General features: G+C 40.1%; 1 protein-coding gene across 2 annotated transcripts in view; it reads right to left on the bottom strand.

Moving 5' to 3' along the window:
• Zswim6 (zinc finger SWIM-type containing 6) overlaps positions 1-27,332 on the bottom strand; it is a 185,190-nt gene that overhangs the window by 60,980 nt on the left and 96,878 nt on the right. Inside the window, exons 1-2 of one of the 2 annotated variants that reach the window (XM_059276089.1) lie at positions 11,334-11,459; positions 6,801-7,157 (exon numbers count right to left, since the gene is read on the bottom strand). In XM_059276089.1, the coding sequence (XP_059132072.1) occupies positions 6,801-7,157; positions 11,334-11,388 (412 nt within the window). In that variant the 5' untranslated portion in view covers positions 11,389-11,459. Of the gene's footprint in view, positions 1-6,800; positions 7,158-11,333; positions 11,460-27,332 lie in introns of those variants that run through there. The other variant, XM_059276088.1, reaches the window with a different exon arrangement.

Below are 27,332 nucleotides of genomic sequence, written 5' to 3'. Positions count from 1 at the left end.
TCCTCATGGGCTAGGTATTTTGTAATTCCTCCAAATTAAGAGTCATTAAGCTTCAAGACTACTACTTTTGCTAAAGTGAAATGTGGAGACTCTGTGTGAAAGACATACTATAACATACATATAATTAGAGTCCACCAATACTTTTAAAGATATATTTAATTCCTGATGCAAACATCAAATTTTGGTTATAATTTGGGTAAAATATAATTTTTAGAGGGAGATTTTGTAGAAATTATAAAATCCAAAATGCATACACCATTAATACTAGCATTTATACTACTGGAAATCTATTAATTAAAAAAGTAAAATTAAAATATAAAAATAAAAGCTCACTTAGTGGTGGTCCTAAGAACAATACACACGCAGAGAAAACAGGAGAGCACCTCTTGTAGGTCACTCCTGAGGTTAGTGGTAAGATGTACCATACCAGAGACTACTGCACAACATTTCCAACACTAAAACTCAAGCAAGATAGTTATACCTATTTAGCCCCTTCCCCCTGCCCTAAAAAAGGAAACTACAAATGCAGTTTTTAACTGTTTCATTTTCTTTTAAAACTCCATTTCAGGTTGTATGTGCATATGTGTATATCATACGGAGCATAGACAACGTTGTCTGTGTGGGGTGCTATGGTGGGACACGGGTGCTGGGAGCAGTGAACCAATGAGGAGTTGTCTTTTTATCTTCACATACTTCTGTAACTACCGTATTTTTTCCCCAAAGTTCATCCTTCAGAGTTTTCTTTAGGTTTCACATTACTGCCTTGTCCAGTAGGGTAGTTAGACCAACGTTCTCTTCCACACAATGTATTTCTTAATTCTCAATTAAACTGACCACCAGTGGATCATACTTTGTGCCAAGTGTCAACATTCGAGTGCTTCACAATAAAGACAGGCTGGTAATAATCAAGTATCTCCCTAGGACACTTGCAAAGGCTGGTTGCTAAAGCAAGTCCAATTATACTGAGCACGAGGCCTGTGTCAGACAACTCCTCAACTGTCACTCACCAGTGGATTTGAAACACGTTTACACATTCCTACAGAATAAATCACCAAGTTCCCACAAAGAATGAGATAGAATTTTTAAAGAGATTCTTTTACTTTAATCCCAGCACCCATGAGGCAGGGGCAGGTGGATCTCTATGCATTCCAGGCCAGCCTGGTCTACAGAGTGAGTTCCAGGACAGCCAGAGCTACACAGAGACTCTTGTCTCAAAAAACAAAAAACAAAGAGACTGTTTTTAAAAATATGCGGGGGTGCTTACTATGTGTTGTGCTCAGACAGTCTACCAATATACATAGGTCATAATATGAGTCTCCATGTTTAAAGCCAACGAAAAGGGAACTTTTGTGTAGGCTTGTTTGGTAATAACTGGGAGGCTTACATAGACAGATGACTAAAATGAGTCAGACAGTATCTGAAGGCTAAATTAAGGAAGACGGATAGATTTACAGTCTTGGTTTTGTAAAAAAGAAACCATGATCAGAATACTGTATGAAGAAAATCTATTTTCCATAACAATAAAATTATTTTTAAAAAGAAACGCAATAATATCAAAAGGTACATCTGGGAAAATCAACAGGGCATGTGACTTTAAAGTGTGGATCCTAGTTGTCTTTTGTGTTTCTACAGGTATGCCAGAGTTGAATAGGCTATTAGACATCAAGTCAACCCATATCTGAAACATCAGTAAATCCCTCAGTGACTGGGTACATGTATGGGCACTGGCCTACCGAGAGAATTGGCCCAAGGTCTGGGTTTGAAGGGATCACTAAATGGCCTCCTTTTCACTCACAGTCTAGATCAACATCAGCTTCCTGTAACCCATTCCTTTGCAGTAGTTTGCCTACAGGGAAGTCAGCAAACAAAAGGCACAGCAGAGAAAGGGGAGGAAATGGGTGTCACAGACTACCCCAACTCTCACTTCCATCACCCGTTCTTTATTTACTATGCGGGAGGGGCTTGTGGGTGTGCAAGCGCCATGACATGCATGCTGGAGGTCAGGAGACAGCCAGTGGCAATCAGTTCTCTCTTTCCATCCGTGCAGGTTCCAGGGATTAAACCCAGGTAGTCAGGCTTGGGAGCAAGCACCTTTGCCTGCTGAGCCATCTTGCCAGTCCTTTGCTCTCTTCTCAAACTATGGTATGAGTGTCCCAATGAGATAAATATGAATATCTTTTTACTATTATCATATGTATCCATATCATTTTTTTCTAAAGCTGTAATAGAAGATGACAAGCATTTTAAGAACGAGATGTGTTCCAACCAGTCAATTCAGGTAATACATAGCAAAGACAATACTGAGTTCTAGGCCTCCAGTTCTCAAGTTCAATATTCTGTCCCTATGCCTCCATTTGCCAATTTAGGATGCCGAGTCCTTTGGGGCTGGGCTTTGAGACTGGGTCTTGCTATACATATAGACCAGGCAGGCCTCAAAGTTACAGTTCCACTTCTGCCTCCATAAAAAAATGAAATTACAGCACACACCATCACACCTAGCTAGTGCACCTCCTTGAATAGAAAACAAAGCCAGAAAAGCACCAATTAACATAACTAGGGGCAGAGTTAGTGCTCGGAAATCAATAAATCTATAGGTAAGTACTTAGCAAAGACGTTAGCTTCTTTTTTAAAGGAGAGTATCAAAGATAGAAAGTTCTATTAGGATATAAAGACAAAAGCAAAAAGTTTGCTTAAAAATACTACAATTTCCTTGGTAAGATATTAAGTATCTAACAGCCACTTTGAGAATATAATAATTAATTTTATCATACAGTCATATAGGAAACTACATGAAAACACAATGAAATAAAACCTGACAAGGACTTCCATCCTGACCAAGTCTGTAGTCACACTGCCCTCCTCGTGTCTGTGAATGGATGAGTCACCATGCACACACTACTGTGTAAGGAATATGAATGAAACAAAATGTTCAATGATAAAAGCAAAATATTCCAAAGCAGTAAGAAAAAGCAAGAAATAGAATTTTAAGAAGCATCAAGTAAATTCACAAGGAACAGAGAAAAACTATAATCAACATTTTTTGTTAATTTTACGTTGAATTATACTTTTCTTTCAAAAAGGACACAGATAAGCTAAACCATGTCATCATAAAACTGACTAGAATAATTTAGTCTAAATCCTATATTGGCCCTATTTATCTCCCAGTTAAAAGTGGTACTTCTTCTTAGATAAAAATTATATCACCATAATATTTATGTTCAAGACATTTTTCTCAAATGAAAAATATAAGCACAAAATCATACCAGAAAGTACTGTTTTGAAAACAGATTTAATTTGAAAAAAGAATGTTTTATGTACAGAAGTTTGAAGGCAGGTGAGACCCCGTGGTCAAATAATTTTTAATCTAACCCTGTACTAAGTCATTAATCTAACAGAGAACAATTTCCCATGTCATCATGTAGCAGTGTGACTGGCCTGCTCCCACCTCTCTTCAACACTGTCACACTTCACACTAGAGTGGAAGGCAGTAGACTGCTTGTGTAAATGACCCATTTCGAGGCCCAAACCCACTCAGGTTCCCTGCTCTCAAGAGCTCTTCTCATACATAAGTTCTCTGAAAAATCAGATTCCAAGCGAACCTGCACTGCTCTTCCCAGTTCATTTAAACACTGCTATTCCAAATCTCAGACATTCTCAAAATGCCGTGTGAACACGTTCCTGCAAACAATCATAGTTTATAATATTTCATCCAGAACACAATTTCAACATGGTAATGAATTAAAAAAATCTCTAGAATAAGAAACCTAGGGAGCGGTTAATCTTCAAAGCAAGATAAATGCATTGAATATGTAATTATTGATGGGACCTTTGGCTAAACTGAAACTCAGAGAACAAAGTTTTAAAGGATTATCTGAACTAAGGAAAAAGGAAACAGATAAAAGAACTATATCCTATTTGTCAATCTCCACTGAACACTTTAATAAGAAGCCCTAAATCAGTGCTTCTCAACCTTCCTAGTGCTGCGACCCTTTAATTCACTTCCTCAATGCTGTGGTGACCCCCAGCTCTAAAAGTATTTCATTGCTACTTCATAACTGTGATTTTGCTACTGTTATGAATCATAATGTAAATATCTGATATGCAGGCTCACTGATATGCAACCCCTGTGAAAGGGCTGTTCAATTCAAAGGGGTCATGACCCAGAGGTGAGAGCCACTGTCCTAAATGGGATGACTCTTGGCTGGTCTGAATTTTCACAAGGCAGCAAGGGTTGAGTAAGAGAATCATCCTATAGGGCAGAAGCCTATTTGAGAAGCTCTTGAATGCATGTGCTTTCTGTGGGTCACAGAAGGTACTTCAGCAGCACAGTTGTTCATATTCCTGCTATTTAACAGGGCCAGCCTCCTCCAGGTAAACTGCTGCCCACACCTCATGACAGCCACTTAAACAAAGCAGAGCCTGACATGGGGAGCGCCAGAAGAAACCTGACTGTGTGAATTTGCCTCTGACATAAAAACCACATCGCGCAGTACCAGGAGACTTCTAAAAGAATGTTCAGAGTAGCTCTATTGTCAACAAGGCCCAGCAACAGTGGAATGGACAAATAAACAGCGGCATTCTCATACCCAGAATACGCCAAAGCAATGTGATGCCACCTGGTAAGCACCAGCCACTTATGGTTACAGACTTTCAGGAGACTGGTGTGACTGGGTGTGCTGTAAGCACGAAACAGACACCAAATTTCAGACTTCACATGAAAAATTATAAACTTCCCCATGACTATGGGAAGAAATATCCTGCCAACCTACACACACATATGCATGCACACGGACACATAAAAAAACATTTTGAACTATGGGTATTGCTTTTGACAACTCATCATTACAGTATAAAATTAATTCATTAAGAGGAATATACTGAATTTTACTTACAAATACTAAATAGGTAATTACAAATATTAAACACCTGAAAATAAGTATGATAGTGATCTAAAACATACAAACTTTATTTTTGTGGAAGCAGCATTTATTAATATAAATCAGAAAATGGCATTAATATTATTTTTGCTTTTTATTTTTTACATTGTGTCTACTAGGGCCACACTGCATTTCTATTAGACAAGGAAACATCCAAGAAACGACAACAAATAAATTCCAGGCACATGAAACAACATGGGTAAATTCTACTATTAAGACTTGAAGTGAGACATATAGAAACCATACTGTATGCTATATATAGTTTAAAAACAGATCAAGCTAAACCTGTATTTAATGATGTAAAAATGTCACTACCACTAAGGAACTGATTACAATACAAATCAGAGGAGCCTGTCGGGGAGGGGCACGGACCCCTCACAAGTGCTGAGAACTGCCTACTGCTTGGCCTGGCCTACATGCTGGCCTGCTGCACTTGTTAACTCTTGTGACTTCATTACAGAGTGCCATCTCACAGCTTTGCAATGACCTAATACGGCTTTCCCTAAACATTGCTATTTGTGCTATGGTGTTGAAAAAACTCACAAAACTAAAAGATTAAGGTTGAATGACTTGTCCTATAACTCAAAATAATATAACTAAATACATTTTAATAACATCAGAACTCTATGCTGCTTAGCCAAGATTGTGATACCTCAATGCATTTATTTTTATTATTTGTTTATTGTTTTTGAAAAAGGCGTTCTCTGTGTAGCTCTGGCTGTCCTGAAATAATCTCTGAAGACCAGATTGGCTTTCAGCTCACAGAGACCCGGGTGCCTTTGCCTTCTGGGTGCTGGGATTAAAGGTGTGCACCACCATGCCCAGCCCCTCAATGTATTTTTAATTGCTTATGAAATTACTGCCACATGTTTTAGAAGCACAAACAACCTGTGCTGAGGCCAGAAGTTAAAGCCTTAGGTTGTAACACCTAAGGTGTGATGCACCAGGTTTGATTGTGAGCCAGGGTCTCTCACTGACATGAAATTTGAGAAGTAGACTAGGCAGGTTGGATGGCAAGCCCCAAGGATTTTTCTGTGTTTGCCTCCCCAATGCGCCGGATTACAAGTGTGCTATTATGCCTGGCTTTTTAAACATGGACACTGAAAATGGAACTCAGCCTTCTTGCTTGCAAGGTAAGCATTTTTAATAAATGAGCCATCTCCCCAATCTATTATTATTTACATTTTAATAGTATAATATACGGAAAAAAATGTTGGTGGATGTTTCTGAATGGTTCCATATATTCTTTAGGGTTAATTTCAAAGAAAAACTGTTTTTATTAAAGCTACACATATCATAAACTCTAAAGCTGTAACAGTTTTCTAAAGTTTATTTTCTTTTATAAGGTACCACATAAGAAATTCCTGGACTGTAAAGTAAATTTTAAAGTGAAATATACACATATTCATGTGCTAAAAAGTATAAATTAAATGGCATGCATTTTGTATAACTAATATCTAGTATTAAATGAAATGTTACTAAACTAAACTAAGAACCAATTTTTTAACAAAGGAGATTTTTCTGATCACAAAAGCTTGCTACTTCAGATGTGGTATAGCATCCATGTAATTCCAGGGCAGGTGGGAAGCAGAGGCAGGAGGCTGAGGAGGGACAAATTTGATTTCAAGGCCAGCCTGAGCCACATCTAACAAGACCCCATTACCTAGCTCTCCCCAAAAGGGGCTTGCTTTCTAGCATGAAATCTTTTAAAAGAAATGATGTAGGATACAAAGCTAAGCTAATCTCTCTCTATCAAAGAGCATTATTGATGACTTATTTCTCATACTTAATTCATTTTATGCATAATTGAACTGATAAATGAAAAATAATCCAGAGAAAATGGACATCATCTGTCATACTCACCATGAACTTGGTTGATTTCTGAATTCTGGGAAAGGATTTCATCTGCTAGCTTTTGAGCAGTTGGCAAGACTTCTGTGTGGTGCACTGTAATCAAATACTGGACAAACTTCTGCAGCTGGTCTCTGTTCATCTGGAAGAGAGTCTCTGAAATGGGAAGATGTAGTTTGACCTGATCGGGCTTGCGGATGCGGTATAAAGACAGTGCCACAACATGGGCACAATAAAATATGTCCTTGTTTCCACAGCTGCAGGTCACTGAGGTAATCTTGCAACGATCAAAGCTGATGGCCACATTGCAAATGGTTTCTGGCTCCGATTGTACTGCAGGTTCTGTCACTGTACCACTCAAGTGGAAACCTAGGTGACAAGAAAGGCAAAGTTCAGCGTCTGCACTCAGATGCTAAGGCAAGTCCTAACCCTTGCAAACAGGTGGCTCTGGACAGCGCAGCCAGGAAAGGAACAGGTGGAAACAGTCAAGCCAGTAATAAAGCACCAGCTTCTCTACCAGGGATGAAAAGACAAATGATAATCAACAGCACTGAGTACTTTGAACAGCAAAATTGAAACACTGATTGCAGCACACCTTGATCATAGTGATCACTCCTGCAGCGAGCAGTCACTCCGCAGCATCGTTACTGTACTCATGCATGGGACACACGACCAAGATCTACATCAGTCACCACCTGCCTTATTCAGTTTTTTTCTCATCCAAATTGACTCCTCCCTTCACATTTATTCCAGTCTGCCACGAAGCTACCAGTCAACACTGTAAAGGTAGGGAGGTCCCTTTCACTAACTTTGACCAGAGAAACTTCTTAATAATCTTTTCTGTAAAACACATATATATGTATATGTGTATGTATGTGTGTATATTTACATATATATGTGCCCCCACATTGCAGTATCTATCAACGGCAGCTACAAGGAGAGCTGTAAAACCTACAGCTGTTCATGCATAACACATTCTGAATAACTTGCACAGAGGAAGGCTTAGATATAAGGTTAAATACATATATAACTCCCTCCATAGTACAGTATCACCAATAAGAAAAGGGCATTAGAGGCAATGCACCTTTAATTTAGAACCAGACAGGAATCTTTTACAAGTTCCACCAATCAATGGCCAGTTGGACACTGCTTATAATGATCCAGAAGAGCAATGCTCGCCCCACTAAGGAAGCCATTTGTCCTTGGAGAGTTCTAGCTAAGCCAAATGAAAATGCCTCGCACAACCACTTTGTATAATTGTGGCCTACCTGTCCAGTGAACAAACCTGTATGTTTTCCCTAAATGCATTCCTAAATTCAGCTACCCTGAAGTTTTGGGGGTGGCGCTGGGTAAAGGCAGAGGATAAACATCTATTCAGCCAGCCACCCATCCCCAAAGACACACTCATTTGGTGAGGGATAAACCTGAAGCCAACAAAGAGATCCCTTTGGGAACATCAAGGGCCCAAATTTCCCTCATGATTTCAAATGCCTGACAGAAACTTGAGTGCTAGCTAAATATGAAGGCCTCAGCATTGTTGGCCTTCTGCGATCTACGCTAAAAACTGGTTTTTAAACTAGTGACTGAGTTTCCCTTCACAAGCTACATGAAAGCTGGGTAAGTGTTGCACGTGGCTTGAGAGGGACTGGCAGGCAACACCAAGAATTCACATGTCACACCAGGACCCCACTCACTGTGGCCTCAGAGTTACCTAGACCACTACTCCAAAGAAAAGAGAACTCCTACAGTGAGGTAATTTCATCTTGACAAGATAAATGTGTTGTAATCATTTTTTTATCAAATAAATCAATTTATAAAAGGTGTTCCATAAACACAAATTATTCATAATACAAAAATTGGAAAACTGACATATAATAGATATTTGGATTTTCTCCCCTACAAATATAATCCATTTAAAAATAGACATTCTATTTTCCTTTATCACTTTGATCAAGTGGTCTCTAGGGGGGGAAAATACAATTAGAGAATGGATATATATAAAATAGTCTTTTGATTCCTATATTTTTACTCATTAAAAAAAGTTAATACATAAAGAAAACATCTTAGAAAATGTCAAAAATGAAAAAACTAAGAGCGACTTTACCTTTGTACATACAAGATGCACTATATGTAATTATAAAAAAATAATGGGATAGGCAAAGATAAGATCAAAAATGTCTGACTCAGAAGAAAGGCCCCAACCATATTCTATACATTTAGTTCAAGGAAAACTGTTTCCATATGTCACATATTTGCATGTACGAAAGCCAGATACCAAAGCATGTAGAGTTGTAAATTGATATTTATAAGATGAACATCTTCCCACTCAACACAGTCACCCTCTCCTTGCCCAGCATGTGAAAGACTGTCCCTCCATAAAAATTATACTGGAAAACTCTAAACATAGAGAAAGCCCATAACTGAGGACTCAAAAGAGCAACACTGGGTAGTAAACTGTCTACAATACAGGCTGGAAGGGTAGCACACTCCTTGCATGTTCCAGGCCCTGAGATCAATCCTCAGAAACATGTATGAGGCATACACAGACACAGACACAGACACACACACACGCACAGACACACACACACACACACACACACACACACACACACACACAATCACCACCATCATCATAATCAAGAGTCAATGAAACACAATAGGTGCTCTAAACAACACTAATCTAATTATCATTAAAGAAAAAAAGTCCTTAAGACAACTGATGAAGTCCCCAAAGAGCTAGTGCAAAAATGGTATTTATTAATGTAAGTTGTATACTACAAGTCAGAAAGGGTGAAGTTTATTGAATTCTGATATAGTACTATTAATACTGGAGGGGGTATTCCATGCATTATCCAATTGCTATAATAAACATTGATTATTCTTCTATTCAGATTTTTAAATCAAACTTTAAAATATTTAACCTCCAAAACAACAATCCCAAAGATATGAGGTCACAAAATACAAAATATGTCACAAAACTTCATTAATCTGAGCTCATCAAAGATTAATAATATTTCATAAGTGTTCTTTTTTTCTTTTTTAAATTCTAACAGCATCTTTCAAGTGTCCCAATTCCTTTAAAAATTCCAGCCTTCTCTGATGGAAATATTTCTAAAGGGTAACAGTCCACTGCTGGTTGTCTTATGCCCTGCCACCCTACCCAGCTGACCGTGGGTGAACAGGGAGGCATTCCCTGGACTAAATGCAGGCAGCAGCTTTGAAAACCACGCTATTCTTACTGCTTTGTCCATTTGACTACCTTGACCGCTCCTCATGTGGCTCATCTCTGTCAGGGGAAGTACCACTGTGAGCTCAGCTGTACCTCTAATTTGATGGTGCAGCAGTTATTTAACACATGAAGTACGATTCAATTTTGGGGGCAATTTTCCTTTGCCTTCAGGTGAGGATTATGAAGTGAGAGGTTTTACCTCAAATAAGGAAAACCACATACTCATATGTAAAAGGCAGCTCTGGACAACTTTCTAAGACTATGGGGCACTGAGTTTGTATGAAGAAATTTCACTAGGCTGACTTCAGGATTCTTGAATGGTATTTCAGCCTCTTCACCTTGAGCAACTGTTGAAGTTCCACCAATAGTCTGTGTATCCTAAATCATGTCAATGCACATGGAAGAGGAGAGGAGACTGTGTCCCTCCACCATACCAAGAGGGTGGGGGAGACGCCCTGCCTCACGGGACTCACACTCCATCTCCCCACTGTGCTTATCCTTAGGTGCTGAGCAAACAGAGACAAGACAACTTCCTAAGAATGGATTTTGTCTGTCTGGAGTTCTGATAACCATGATGACTATCTGTTTTAAGACAAGAATTGAGCACAGAAAAGAGGCCAATCCTTTACTATCTGGTAAAACATTTTCAAGTAAGTAAAACTGAAGAAATTACTGTAAACCTTCTTCTAAAATATGTTTAGGCCTGTGTGGTGGCACATGCCTTTAATCCCAGCACTCCACTCAGGAGACAGAGGCAGGGAGATATTTGCAATTTTAAGACCAATCTGGTTTACACAGCGAGTTCCAGGCCACAGTGAGACTGTCTTAAACACAAAGAAACCAAGTTCGTTTGAGAGCTCCAGGGAAGATGGCAGACTACAAACTGAGTAATCCGGTCAAAGAGAAGGCAGTGTGAACACAGGCTCTATTCAAAGGGACAGAGAAAGGGCTTCTCAGAAAGTCACAAAGGTAGTGGTACAATGGCTGGGAAGTGGGGAGGAGAGACCCAAAGACAGACAGACAAAAAACAAACAAACAAACAAACACACAAACCAGGAATCCCAGCTGAGTAGGGATCAGCTGGGTGGCTCTGCGGCACACAGGAGGGGAAGGAGACCTTGTCTGAAGGGCAAACCAAGCAGCAGTAGAGAAGAGACTGGCGGGCCTAGTGTAGGACAAAGCCACGGATCACATGAGGCTCAAATTCAGCTGCATCGTGTCTTGTGAGACAGTGATTCCTCCAGCCACAGCGGAGCCCTCTTTTGTCTTTGTCGATGACTAAGAGGGCAGTGGGCACTATTCTAAAAAGAACTTACTGTTTAAAACTGAGCCACCCTGAAGACCTAATGACAGGGAACAATCACAAGTCATGGAGCCTGACTTCAATCTGCCAGAGTCACAGAGTGAGGCACAGCCCTGTGAGGCCGTGGTGGTAAGCAAGAGGGCTGGACTGGACTATAACAGGCCAAAAATGCAGGCACCGGAGGCCTGGTTCAGACAGAGATGTGTACAGGGACAGACAGGTACACCCTCAATGGCAGGGAGCCAAGCCTATGAACTGAGAGTAACTGTGGGGAGCCTGCAGGCTAGGAGAAGTGGGCAGCCTGAGGTCAGGGTTAGACCAATCTCTGGAGGTGGTGTCTATCTTTTCAGTACTCTAGAATCTCAGAACTCCAAATTTGGTGGAATACTTGACATCACAGCTGCTTCACTCTGTGGAGGGAGGGGAGTTTAACCAATATGCAGGTGGGTCTTTGTCCCTACAGAATTCGGTGCTGCCATTGCTTTCTAAGCTCATAAAGCACTTGGGAAACACCTTAGCCAGAACATTAATGCTAGAAATGAAAAAAATCTTTGAATTAAATAGAAAATGCAGTGGAAAGCATCACCAAGAGACTACAACAAGCAGACCAAAGGAGATCAGGGAGGAAGAACAGACTGACAAAATACTACATTCAAACAGTAATAAAGGAAAAGAAAAATGAGCTAGCACAGCCACAATGGGTGGGTAAGGGAACAAACCCAGTCCACACCTGAAAAAGCCAAGTGCAGCAGCAAGACCTTTGACAAGCAAAGAAAGCCGATAATGTGGAGACAGCTCTGGCAGTCAGCAGGTGCGTCCTACACTTTCCCTTCACCAGCATAAAGCAAGAGAAAAAGACAACAGCCCCTCAGGTCCAGACTCCCCCTTCATGCTGCACACAACTAACACATGACCCCCCTCACGCTGCACACACCTGCATCTCTAATGTTCAAGGGAAGAATCCACTCTAGCACTTTTTATAATTGCGTTTAGTATTATTTTCACTTCATCGTACTTCAAACATGCAACCTTTCTGGAAGATTTTGTTCATCCTTTTATTACCCTCCAATCGTTCATCTCATTTTGTATGTGTGCTGTTTTTCAGTACTGCAATCTTTACTCTTCTTCCCCTATTCCTTCTCTTTTGCCCACTTTGTTTCCCCTGGGTTTTCTTTCCAATAGAAATTTCACTCCATCTGAAGGTCTCACAATACTCGACTTCAAGTCATACTACTGAGTCAAGGAACAAAAACTGTATGGTACTAGAAAAGACATGTAGACAAATGGAATAGAAAATCTAGAAATAAACCCACACAGCCAGAGCCATCTGATTTGGGGTAAGTGCCAAAAATATACATCAGGGGGAAAAAAGGCAGCGTCTTAAACAAATGGTACTTGGCAAACTAGATACTCACATGAAAAAGAGATGAAACTATTTCCATTTCTCTTACCCTGCACAAAAAGCAATCAACACAAAATGGATCAAAGGCTTTTGTGGGGAGTAGATGAAGTCTTGAGTGATTCTGCATTACTGACATGAACACCATCATGTCAAAGACCTCAATATCTATTTCATAAGAATGGGACAGCAAAGCCTTCCCTGGGTCAGGCTCATAGGGCAAGCCTTCTTCTAAGTCCAAGTACAAAAGATTGACCTTTACCTAAACCACTGATGGAGACAGTATTAAGCACAGTTTCCTCCTCCACATGAGTGCAACCTGAAACTGCTTCCCTATAGAGACCTCCTACTGATACTGAAAGGCACCTTCTAATTTGTTGTATATAATAAACTTCTTCAGCCACATACAATAAACTCACTTCCCGTGCAGCAGTATATAATCAATAAATGCACCCAGCCCATCCAGTCTCAGCTTTTCCGTACATGTCTCTGTGCCTATCCTGTCTTTATTCTCTCTTCACTTTACACACATCCTCCAGTCAAGTCCAAAGTCATGCAAGTCAAGGCTGTCCTTAATTGTAACACCTAAAACTTTGAAATTACTCAAGGAAAATGCTTCAAGATATAGGCACAGACAAAAACTCTAAGGACAAGCCCCAGCAGCTGGCCAGCAGGTAAGAGTTCTGCGGGCAGACCACTCCACACCACTGCCACCCACTGGATTCTGTAACCTACAAGACCCACTCTGCCGCCCAAACCCACCAAACCCATCATCCTCCCCTGGCCAAATTGGAAGAAGAGCAACCTCCCTGTGAACAGCCCTTTCCAGCAATATTAGCAGACCACAGACTCTCTATAGGCACAAGCGCCACCCACATCAGTTGGAAGAACAGGCACAGACAAAACCTACACCAGTTGAAAGAATAGATTCCATAGGTACAAGTAAAGCCCACATCAGACAAAATACTAGATCTAGGCACCCAAGCCCCCACAAACCTCAGCTGAGACAACCCTACTCAACCTGAAAACCAGCCAATCACCAGAACCCTTGACCATTCATGCCAAAAGACAATAAAGGAAAGAGACAATAAAGGAACAAAAGACCCATCCAACAAAGACATCAAAAGAATCAACACCTGTACCTATAATTATCCCAACCCCAGATGGGTAAACAGCACTGTAAAAATATATTCAACAACATAAAGAGCAATATGGCTCCACCAGAACCTATTGATTCTACAACAGCAAGACCTGAACATCCCAACGAAGATAAAACAGAAGAAAATGACCTTAAAAATAACTTTATGAAGATGTTAAGAGGCACTTAAAGGGTGGTGGTGGCGCACGCCTTTAATCCCAGCACTCGGGAAGCAAAGCCAGGCGGATCTCTGTGAGTTCGAGGCCAGCCTGGTCTACTGAGCGAGATCCAGGAAAGGCGTAAAGCTACAGTGAAACCCTGTCTCAGAAAAACAAAACAAAACAAACAAAAAGAGGCACTTAAAGAGAAAATGAAAAATTCCCTTAAAGAAATCGAGGAAAAGACAAACAAAAAAATGGAAGAAATCAAACAAAATTCTTAAAGAAAGCCAAGAAAAAAAACAATCAAATGGGTGAAGCAAACAGTTCAAGACTTGAAAATTGAAATACAGAGGCAATAAAGAAAACACAAACAGAGGGAATTGTGGAAATAGAAAATCTGGGTGGGTAAATGAATGGGAACTACAGATGCAAGCATAACCAACAGAATACAAGAGATGGAAGAGAGAAACTCTGGTGTTGAAGATACAATAGAGGAAATAGATTCATCGGTCAAGAGAAAATGTTAAATCCAACAAATTCTTAACACAAAACATCCAGGAAATCTGGGATACCATGAAAAGATTAAACCTAAGAATAACAGGGATAGAAGAAGAATAATTCCAGCTCAAAGGCACAGAAAATATATTTAACAAAATCATAGAAGAAAATGTTCCCAACCTAAAGAAGGACATGCCTATGAAGATACAAGAAGTTTACAGAACAGCAAATAGACTGGACCAAAAAGAAGTCCCCTCACCACACAATAATCAAAAACACTAAACATACAGAATAAAGAAAGAAAATTAAGAGCTGTAAAGGGGAAAAGGCCAAGTAACATATAAAGGCAGACCTTTCAGAATTATACCTGATTTCTCGATGGAGACTCTGAAGCCAGAAGGTCCTGGACAAATGTTTTGCAGACCACGGATGCCAGCCCAGACTACTATACTCAGAAAAGCTTTCAATCACCACAGGAAGATAAAACAAGATATTCCATGTGGGAACCCACAAAGGTTTTCTAGTGAGATCTGAGCTTGCCTTACACATCAGGGCTGCATTAGGGGATGGCTTGACCACGTGCATGGTCACTAGGTACGTGGGATGGTCTGCCCTTGGCGGTGCTGGGGGGGGGGTACTTTTGCTCCATCCCTTGGCATTCCTTTAAAAAGCCCTTTAGTAGAGACAGAAGGGGCCAGTGGATTAGGATCCAGGCCCTCCCGAGGCTATCCTGTGTTTCTGTCTCTGTCTTCTATACTTCTATCTACATACTTCTCACTTCTCCCTCCTCAAGAGTACTCTGGGAGGAAAAGAGGGAGCTGGTCTCCCTCAATGACAAAACCAAATTTAAACAATACCTATCCACAAATCCAGCCCTAGAGAAAATACTAGAAGGAGAAAAACCAACCCAAGGAAGTTAGCTGCACCCACAAAAACACATGCAATAGATAATCTCATGGCAGAAAATCCCAAAGAAGGGAAACACACACAATCGGCACCACCACCAAAACCAAAAAATAACAGGAATTAACGGACACTGGTCATTAATATTCTGTAATATCAATGGACTCAATTCACCTAAACAAAGACACAGGCTAACAGAATGGAAATAAAAACAAGATCATCTCATCCTTCTGCTGCATCCAAGAAACACACCTCAACTTCAAAGACAGACATTACCTCAGAGTAAAGGGTTGGGAAAAGATTTTCTAATCAAATGAACCTAAGAAGCAAGCTGGTGTAGCTATCCTAATATCTAACAAAATAGACTTCAAACTAAAATTAATCAAAAGAGATAGAGAAGGACATTTCATATTCATCACAGGAAAAATTCATCAAGATGAAGTCTCAATTCTGAACATCTATGCCCCAAATACCAGGATAACCACATTCGTAAAAGAAACATTACTAAAGCTTAAATCACACATCAAACCCCACATATTAATAGTGAGAGACATCAACACCCCACTCTTACCAATGGACAGTCTGTCAGACAGAAACTTAACAGAGAAATAAGGGAATTATCAGATGTTATATACCTCAAATGGACTTAACAGACATCTATAGAACATTTCACCCAAACACAAAAGAATAAACATTCTTCTCAGCACCTCATGGAACTGTCTCTAAAACTGACCACATACTCCATCATGAAGCAAGTATCAACAGATACAAAAAAAAAAAAAATTGGAATAATGCTCTGCATTTTATCAGATCAAAACAGCTTAAAGTTAGAATTCAACAACAACATAAATTACAGAAAGCCTACAAACTCATGGAAACTGAACAATGAGTGCTAAACTGAATCACCACTGGGTCAAGGAAGAAATAAAGAAAGAAATGAAAGATTTCCTAGAATTCAATGAAAATGAATGCACAACATAGCCAAACTTATGGGACACTATAAAAGCAATGTTAAGAAGAAAGTTCATAGCACTAAGAGCCTACATATAGAATTTGGAGACATTTCACACTATTGATTTAACAGGACACCTGAAAGCTGTAGAACAAAAGAAGAAAACTCACCCAGAAGAAGTAGCTAACAGGAAATAATTAGAGGACCAAAATCAATAAAATACAAACAAAAAGAACAATACAAAGAATCAATGAAACAAAGAGTTGGTTCTTTCAGAAAATCAACAAGACACACAAACCATTATCCAAACTAACCCAAAGGCAGAGAAAGAGCATCCAAATTAACAAAATCAGAAATGAAAAGGGGAAACATAATAATAGACACTGAGGAAATCCAGAGAATCATCAGGTCATACTTCAAAAAACCTGTACTCCACAAAATTAGAAAATCTAAAAGAAACGGACAATTTTCTGGATAGGTACCACATACCAAAATTAAATTACAACCAGATAAATAACTTAAATAGACCTATAACCCCTAACAAACTAGAAGCAGTCATTAAAAGACTCCCAATTGAGGGGGGGGGGTGGTAGCCAGATGGTTTCAGCGCAGAATTCTACCAGAATTTCAAAGAGATAATACCAATACTCCTCAAATTGTTCCACACAATAGAAACAGAAGGAACATTGCCAAACTCGTTTTATGAGACTACAGTAAACCCTGATACCAAAACCACACAAAGATACAACTAAAAAAGAGAACTACAAACCAATTTCTCTCATGAACATTGATGTAAAAATACTCAATAAAATACTGGCAAACCAAATCCAAGAACACATCAAAAAAATCATACACCACGATCAAGTAGGTTTCATCCCAGAGATTCAGGGGATGGTTCAACATACAAAAATCTGTCAATACAATCCAGCATATAAACAAACAAAGAAAAAACAAACACATGATCATCTCATTAGATGCTGAAAAAGCCTTTGACAAAGTCCAACCCCTTCATTATAAAGGTCTTGGAGAGATGAGGGATACAAGGAACATTCCTAAATGTAATAAAAGCAAAATACGGCAAGCTGACAGCCAACATCAAATTAAATGGAGTGAAACTCAAAGTGATTCCACTAAAACCAGGAACAAGACAAGGCTGTCCACTCTCTCCATATCTATTCAACATAGTACTCGAACTTCTAGCTAGGGCAACAGACAACAAAAGGAGATCAAGGGGATACAAATCGGAAAGGAAGAAGTCAAACTTTCTCTATTTGCAGATGATATGATAGTATACATAAGTGATAAACACCTTCAGTAATGTGGCAGGATACAAGATTAATTAAAAAAAATAAAATCAGTAGCCCTCCTATATACAAATGATAAATGGGCTGAGAAAAAAAATCAGAGAAGTAACACCCTTTACAAAAGCCACAATATAAAATATCTTGTGGTAACTCTAACCAAACAAGTGAAAGACCTGTATAACAAGAACTTTAATTCTTCGAAGAAATAAATTGAAGAAGATATCAGAAAATGGAAAGATCTCCCATGCTCTTGGATAGGTACCATTAACATAGTAAAAATGGGAATCTTACTAAAAGCAATCTACAGATTCAATGCAATCCCCATCAAAATCCCAACACAATTCTTCACAGACCTTGAAAGAATAATACTCAACTTCATATGCAAAAACAAAAAACCCAGGATAGCTAAAACAATCCTGAACAATAAAGGAAATTCTGGAGGTATAACCATCCCTGACTTCAAGTTCTACTATAGAGCTATAGTAATAAAAATGGCTTGATACTGGCATAAAAACTGACATGTAGACCAATCAAAGACCCTGACATAAATCCACACACCTATGAACACTTGATTTTTAACAAGGAAGCCAAAACTATACAATGGAAAAAAGAAAGCATCTTTAACAAATGGTGCTGGCATAACTGGATGTCAGCATGTAGAAGAATGCAAATAGAGCCATATCTATTGCTATACACAAACCTCAAGTCCAAGTGGATCAAAGACCTCAATATAAATCCAGTTACACTGATCCTGATAGAACGGAAAGTGGGAAGTAGCCTCAAAGGTATTGGCACAAGAGACCACTTCCTGAATATAAAACACCAGTAGCACAGACACTGAGATCAACAATCGATAAATGGGACCTTCTGAAACTGAAAAGCTTCTGTAAGGCAAAGGACATGTTCAGTAAGATGAAACAGCAGCCTACAGGATGGGAAAAGATCTTCACCAACCCCACATCTGAAAGAGGGCTGATCTCCAAAATATATAAAGAACTCAAGAAACTAGACATCAAAATACCAAATAATCCAATTAAAAAATAAAGTATAAAGCTAAACAGAGAATTCTCAACAGAAGAATCTCAAATGGCTGAAAGACGTTTGTTTAAGGAATTGTTCAACATCCTTAGTCATCAGGGAAATGCAAATCAAAAAGACTCTGAGATACCCTCTTACATCTGTCAGAATGGCTAAGATCAAAAATACTGATGACAGCCTAAGTTGGAGAGGATGTGGAGTAAGGGGAACACTCCTCCACTGTTAATGGGATTGCAAACTTGTACAGCCACTTTCAAAATCAGTATGGAGGTTTCTCAGAAAATTGGGAATCAACCTACCTCAAGACGCCAGGATACCACTCTAGGGCATATATAAAGGATGCTCAATCATACCACAACAACACTTGTTCAACTATGTTCATAGCAGTATTATTTGTAATAGCCAGAACCTGGAAACAATCTAGATGCCCCTCAACTGAAGAATGGATAAAGAAAATGTGGTACATTTACACAATGGAGTATTACTCAGTGGTTAAAAAAAAAATGACATCATGAAATTTGCAGGCAAATGTATGGAACTAGAAAAAAATCATCCTAAGTGAGGTAACCCAGACCCAGAAAGACAAATGTGGTATGTACTCACTCATAAGTGGATAGTAGATGTAAAGCAAAGCATAACCAGGCTACAACTCACAGCTCTAGAGAAACTAGGTAACAAGGAGGACCCTAAGAGAGATGTATGGATCGCCCTTGGAAGGGTAATAGTTGAGATCTCCTAGGTAAACTGGGGACCGGGGGTGGGTGGCAGAGGTGAGGGTATGGGGGATGGGAATATGAGGGACTGGGATGGTCAAGTTGGGGAAGAGATGAAGAGGGAGAGCAACAAAAGAGATATCTTAACAGAGGGGGCCATTATGGGATTAGGGAGAATCCTGGTGGCAGGGAAACTCCCAGGAATCCACAAGGATAACCCCAGCTAAGACTCTTAGCAATAGTGGAGAGGGTGCCTGAACTGGCCTTCTCCTGTAATCAGATTGGTGACTACCCTAATTGTCATCATAGAACCTTCATCCAGTAACTGATGAAAGCAGATGAAGAGATCCACAGTCAAGCACCACAACTGAGCTCTGGGAATCCAGTTGAAGAAAGTGGAGGTATTATATAAGCAAGGGGTGTAGGGTATCAAGTTCATAACAGGGAAATCCACAGAGACAGCTGACCAGAGCTCATGGGAGTTTATGGACTCTAGACCGACAGCTAGGGAGTCTGCATGGCACTGACATAGGCCCTATGTACGTGGGTGACAGTCATGTAGCCTGGTCTACTGGTTGGGCCCCTAGCAGAGGGACCATGACCTATCCCTGATGCATGCATGAGCTAGTTCTTTGGAACCTATTCCCTATGGTGAGATGCTTCACTCAGCCTTGATGCACGAGGGAGGAGGGGGAAGCTTGGTACTGCCTCAACTTGATATGCCATGCTTTGTTGACACCCATGGGAAGCCTTACCCTTCATGAGGAGTTGATGGGCAGGCAGGGGTAGGGGGAAACTGTGGTTGGTATGTAAAATAACTGAAAAGAAATTTAATAAAAATAAAAACTCTAATGACAAGAAAAAACCCCAAGGACCAACAGATGGGGCTATACAAAACTAAAAGGCTTCTGCAGAGGAAAGGAAGTAGCCACTAGAAAGAAGAAATTAACAGCTAGAATATTTACGGAGCCACAAAAACTAAACAAGAAAAATACAATCAATAAGTGGACTAATGAACTGAAATGACAATTCTTAAAAAAAAAAAAATGTAGTAAACTGAAAACATGTGTTCAACACCCTTAACCATCAGAAAACAGGATTAAAACTGCTATAAATATCCATCTCACTCCAGTCAGAATTGCTGTTATCAAGAAAACACAAGACAACAAATGCTGGCAAAGATGTGGGATAAAAACCACCTGTATGGTGCAGCCACTACAGAAGATCGCACGGAGGTGCTTCAAAAAACAACAACGACAACAAAATGAAGTACCGTGACCCACCCGGCCAGACCACTTCAGGGGTTATACTCAAAGTCAACAGAACACAATAAACACTTGTACACCCATGTTTATTTCTGGAATATTCACAATAGAAATAAAAAACAGAAATGAACTCAAGTCCATCAATAGGTGAATGTCTAAAGAAAACATGGTATACATACAGAATGGAATTTTATTCAGACATAAAAACAAACCAACAAACAAATGAAATCATGGCATCTGCAGGAAAATGGATGGATGGAACTAGAGATCACTGTTAAGTGAGGTTCAGAAACAAACCGGTTTTTAGCTTGTACACAGAATCTAGCGTGCATGTGTTAGCGCTCATAAGCAATATTAAGGGAGGACAATGGGGGCAGTGACAGCACTTGAAGATATTTGATCTAAAAGTAGAAGGGAGCCTTCTTTTGGGGACAGATGGAGGCCAGCAAGAGCAGCGTGGGAGGATGGCTCTGGGTAAATGGTTAAGAACTTAAGTATGATGATATACATGCATGGAAAAAAAAAAAACTTTAAAAACATTTGTGTGACTATACAAGATATAATCTACTAGGAGGTTAATCACGAAGAACAAGACTCACAGCATAAACTGTTTTCATATCACAGCATCCTGTGTTCTTGGCCTCTGGGAACAGGAGAACTGTGTAAGGTAGTACAGCACCAAGCGGGCCTTGGAACAGGCCTTGGCCCCACTCAGGTACGCTTCTTAGACACTGTGTGCCTTGAATGCATTATTCAGCCTTTTTGAGTTCTCACTGTATTTGTGCAAGTACGTGGCTAGAAACATGTTGCAAGGCTGTTTGGGGGATTAAAATGAAATAACACGTGTAAAGCACCTGGCACATAGTAAAGTGCTCGTTAAATTTTATTTCCCTTCCCTTCCCAGCTGGGGAAACAGAGGGGCGTGGACACGTTCTCTTCATCCATAACACTTTCTTTTTCTAAGCTACTGGAATTTGGGTGGGGAGGAGGTTACTCTCATAGGGTGGCTTGGAAAATAAAGAGAAATCACAAAGCTTTCTGAGGCAAGAGACTAGGAAAACACTAGAAGAATCATTCTTATTTTAACAAAACTGAAACACTTACGTCACTTGTATCTCTGCTCAACCCAGCTCTACCCTCATTTCCCTCCTTAACACTGTGTTAATTCCATGTGTAGAGAAACTAAAGAAATATTATGGAGAGCACTTTTAAATGAACTATAAGTTTGTAAATACTGTAATGCAGTGAGTTTCCAAGTGTGATACTAACTTCCCCCCAGAATCCTCAAGTGCCTCTCAGAGCACCGACAATAATGAAATCCTTTATAATTATACCCAGACACTGGTGGTGACCTTTTACACCATCTCTCCTCAGTGCATATTTAGTTTCAAGAGGCTGACATGATGTGGGCTACCGTAGTAACACAGACAGATAAATAAAAGAGCTGGATTTTCCTAAGGGCAAACATTAAAGAGATTTGCACAAACAGAGATAATGTCACTCATTTCGGTAAACTATTCTTATTGGGAGTTACAGGAGTTTTGTTTGGTTTTTTAAAGGAAGATTTTATTTCTATTAACATATACTTACTACTATTATTGAATAAACATGTATTTCCATTTTTTATAGGTTTTCACTTGAAACAGTGTCTTAGCATTTCTATTGCTGGGATAAAACACTATGACCACAAACAACTTGAGGAAAGGGTTTATTTTATCTTACAACTGTCAGGTCACACTCCATCACTGAGGGAAGTCAGGGTGGAAATCAAGGCAAGAGCCTGGAGGCAGGAACTGAAGCAGAGGCCATGGAGGAACACTTGCCTATTGGCTTGCTCTCATGGCTTGCTCAGTTTGTTTTCTTCTATACAGTATGACCCCTGGCCCAGGGGAAGAACTACCCACGGTGGGCAGGACCTTCCCACATCAACTGATTCAAGGAAATGCCCCACATGGTTGCCTATAGGCCAATCTTATGGAGGCTTTTTTCTCAGTTCAAGTCCCCTCTTCTCAGATGACCCAGCTTCTATCAAGTTGGCAAAACAAACAGAACCACCACCACTGGAACACAAAGTACATGCCAATAGTTCTAACCCCCATCAACAAAAGCCTTCAGGAATTTCCCATAAGAGACCCAAAGGTTTGTTATAATGCTTTGAAGAAACAGTTCAACTGAACTTTGCATGACATCATTTGCATTTGGATTATTTTTTCCAGACTTATTTTCATTTATGTGTATGTATCTGCCTAAGTGTGCACCTTGTCTGTCAGCAGGTGCTCACAGGGCCAGAGAGAGCATCAGATCACCTGCAGCTGGAGTTGCAGGAGGTTGTGAGCCACCAGATATGGATGCCCCTGGACCTGAACTCTAGAAGAGCAGCAAATACGCTCTTAATTACTGAGCTATCTCTCCAGCCCCTGCAATTGGATCTTAAAGTGACAGACCAACAGCTAACATACTCAGTAGATAAACAGCAAAGAGGCAGATTTCTCACACATGAACACATTCAAATCATCTATATTAAGTCTCAGCAAAGATGAAGTTTTGCATCCTCCCCTCTCGATTAAAGAAAACTTTAATTCTTCACTGACAATAAAAAAAGCTTTTCTTGAAAGAGACTGTTCTCATGTGAGGGTTAAGTGTGAAGTTTCAAAAGGGACAAAGACCTATGACATCATGGAAGGACAGCTGTTTTAGAACACAACATTAAGTTATAAAGGTTGGCCCTTTTGCACATCTTGGTATATGTGCCCAGCTAACTGAAAAATTGCTATGAACCCAAAGCATTAGAAAATTTCTAAGCTAGAATAAACTGGCAGACATGAAATAAACACACAGCCTGGAACCATTCCTTTCATGGCACATTCTTTTCAGAAAAATATGTGCCCTGTGCATGAAGTGCTCAAGTAACATACTCTTTGTTAGAGAATTTAACAGCGGCAGTGGTGTAGTACTTACACAAATACATCTTTCACCCCTTTCCTAAATAAAAAGAACCCCTGGGGAAATTAAAAGCAGGAAGCAAGGCAATGCAATGTTATGGCTGAAAAGGTGGCCTGGGTTGAGAGAGGGTTTTTTTCTGTCTTCTTAAAAGCTAGGTCTAAGAATGCAGAAGTGTTAGCATATAACGCTCTCATAATAGTGTATCTGGTTTGTTACCTAGCACACTAGTCTGGTTCAATGTGTCATAATCAGTATTGATTTATGACTGATAAAGTAGGTGAGGTAAACCTTACCCCCCCCCCCTAAAAAAAATATAACAGTAAACCTTTCCTAACTGGAAACTATTGTATACAATCCAATAACCTACACTGTGATGATCAGTGTGAAAACAAAATGCTTTCATTCAAATCATGCACAATCTCCAGACCAGCAGTACAGGCAGTATGGGGCCCAAGATGGAGACAATAAATGCAATTTAAAAATCAAGTTCTCGAAAATATCATATTCCTTCTTTAACTACATAATTTTCTCAAAGGGAAATCCTAAATTAAAGAGACTGCATCCTGTGAGCTGACTAATTAAATCCTCTAGCCCTAATTTCTAATACTAAGCTTAAACAGCTTATAGATAGACATTGGGAGATTTTGCTGGTAATTGCTAATGAAGTAGTTTCCATCTTTTTGAAAAATTTTTTAAAGGAAAAGCTTTATTTTAGGTCCAACTTAAGAATGGTTATTTGAAACAGACTCCCTTGTACATTTCATTAATATTTGAGAAAGACAATGGCAAATTATTGCAACAGCCAGACTGTGAAGCGCAGCACACCACACAAACAGCATAAAAACTGACGAAGCATGCCCGGGACAGCCCTAACCAAGAGTCCCCAGCAGCCTTCTGTGCATTAGTGGTTGGGTTCCTCATCAATGTGAATTCTTACACCATTTCATACGAAGATCCTGTGAATCACAATACCTACGTGTTAGCCATGAGTGGCATGAGTTACTTAAAACTCTTTAGAGAAGAAACACACCAACTTGGCTCTTTGTAACTGGCACTAAGAGGAGATGGGAGTTTATGCAGAGAAGTTCAAGGAAAAAAACAAAACTAAGAAACCACATGCATCAGCCTGTGTTAGCCTAAACCCTGAGACATGTAATCTACCTCTTACCAAATATTTTTTTCGGGGTGTATGGGGGGGGTGGGGGCAACAATCACTGCTGGGCCAGAGAAGCTGGGCAGCCAAGAGGGGACTCTAACAAACAAATGGGAGTCAGAACTTCTCCTCTTCAAGGTGCTTAGCAATGTAAATTTAATCTTTTCTCTGGTGCCAACCTTTTCTAATGTAAGTAAAGCAGTTCTGGCCCTTGGCCCTTCTGAAGAGGGGCAGCCAGCCAAGCAGCCCTTCCCTCCAGGTCCCAGACTACCTGCAGAGCCTTCACAGCCCCTCCTACCTTTATTCCCCTCTCTAGGGCCTCGTTCCCAGGTCTCCAACTTCTGAAGTGCAGATGAAGTTTATTAGTGCCTTTGTTGCCCCAACCACAACTCTTGGCACATCTGTACACCTTTGTCTTGCCTCCCAGGACCCAGAGGCTAACAGAGACCACAGAAGACCTGAACCTGTTCATTTCCTGCTTGGCTTGCAGCCCTCAGAAATGCTTAGCTGTTTCCTTCAGCAGCAGTGGCGGAGGGGAAACACAGAGACAGTTCTGTTTACCAAACCAAGAGGTAAGGAGAGTGTGGGCTCAAACTCGAGAGGGGAGGATGCAAGCCAAATCTGCTTCCCAAAATATGAAGTTCTGGCCTAACTTCGACCTCAGCGTGAGCCCCCACGGTTGGGACCTAACTCAGGCTCCAGCCCTATGTATCAGTTTCATAATCAGGATAAAATGCAAGCCTGTTTTCCTTTTCAGATGTGATCTTTGAAGAGAAACTGAGGCGCTCTTGGCGAGGCGGTGGTAAAACATACTTTAGATGAAGCGGGCCCCTTAAGGATCGGAAGAAACAAGGAGTTTCTGTGATCCAAATGACAAGCCTCCACAAATACAACCTTTCTGTGCCAGCACAAATGATTCTAAAAGATGAGGAGGCTAACAGATGCAGACCCTTTATATGTAGACATGTCTAAGGTTTAGGACTCTTGGAAACCCTATTGTATGTCCATTTCTATAGTCCAAGGATCCATAACTCTGACAAATATCAAGTGAGGGAACTTACTAAGATCTTCCAAGCAATGCCTGCCTCGCATCATATTAAGCTACCAAAAAAGGTAAACACTTTGGCCTCCAGCCCAGGATACTTTAAATTAACTGAGAACTATTTTAAGATAGACCCGCCCCTCTCTTTTACTCCAAATTAAGCTGGCAGCTTGGACACTGCAGAGGACCTTTTCACATCACAGAGGACCTTTTCAGAACATATGAATTAGAAGAGTCTGAAAGATGAAAACATCCAAGACCACTCTTGGCATGTGACATACACAGACTGGTGGTCCTCAAGTGGAATGCATGTGGACACGTGGAGAACTCATGGTAACACACATGACCAGGCCCACACATCCCAAGTCTCTGATCCAAACCCAGTGATACTCAATTGCTGCTGGGCTGGGGACCAGAACCACTGACCTGGACGATTCTAATGACAGCCCAAACAAGGCTCTCCTTCCCAAAACACTGGAGTAAACACAGCAAACGGGACAAGAGAAGAATGCATAATTCCTTACCCAAGGAATTTTCATGGGCGCTGGGTATGTGGCCCCAATGTAAAGCACATGACTAACACACACCTGGAGAACTCTCAGCACCAAAAAAAGCATTTTAAAAAACATACACAATTTTTAACTTATTGTGTAACAAAATGTTCCTACCTTGTCGGGTTTGGGATAGTAAGGGAGGGATAATATTTTCTAGTAACATGCTGTCAGTATAATTGTTAATACTTATTGCCATACCACCATAAGACTTTAATCAAATATAAATCAAAATATGAAATAATAGACTATCATTAATCAGTCTTTACTTTTACAAAGAGATTGTTGTACATTGCCCATGGGATGTCCCATAATTGAAGAGGTTTTATATATTAGAAACAATTCAACTAATGAAAAACTACCAGCAACTCCTGGTAACACATTTTTTGCCTAAGGCTCTACACCACATGAAAAAGGCAGAGATGGTGCCATGCAATAGCAGGGCAGAGCTGCATTTCAGAAGAAGCAGAGTCTCTAGACACAACCAGTATTCCTTCGATCTCCGGTGCCTTACCTCAGGACCTTAGGAAAGTCGCCTGGCCTTGTATCTTTCATGACAAAGAAAGCTAAGAACAGCATGTGCTTGCTGTAAGGATGAAATGACAGGTGACATGTATGTAGAGCACAGAAATCCTCTTGTGGAATGCCTACACTACCATCATTACTGTCATACAATGCCACATGCTCTGGGAAGCTTGGCATTTTCAACATGTGCACTAAAACCCCAGCTTATGCCAGTGAGCACACTTGCTGCTAGAAATGCCAATGCTCCTGAGAACACACACAATTCTACTAGACAAACAGCCAAGAACTGTCTTTTATAGTGAGTCACAGCCTAGCAACCTCATAACTCCATTAACAACATCCTATTTTTCCTTTTTCCATTTTTATAGCACATTCTTACAATGTGATCTGTTTCAAAAAAGGAAAAAGGGAAACTGAAGTCTTGATT

The sequence above is a fragment of the Peromyscus eremicus genome, chromosome 11 (assembly GCF_949786415.1).
Source record: "Peromyscus eremicus chromosome 11, PerEre_H2_v1, whole genome shotgun sequence".
Lineage (NCBI taxonomy): Eukaryota > Metazoa > Chordata > Mammalia > Rodentia > Cricetidae > Peromyscus > Peromyscus eremicus.
The sequence above is the reverse complement of the archived record's forward strand: the minus strand, read 5'-3'. Positions and strand labels throughout refer to the sequence as shown.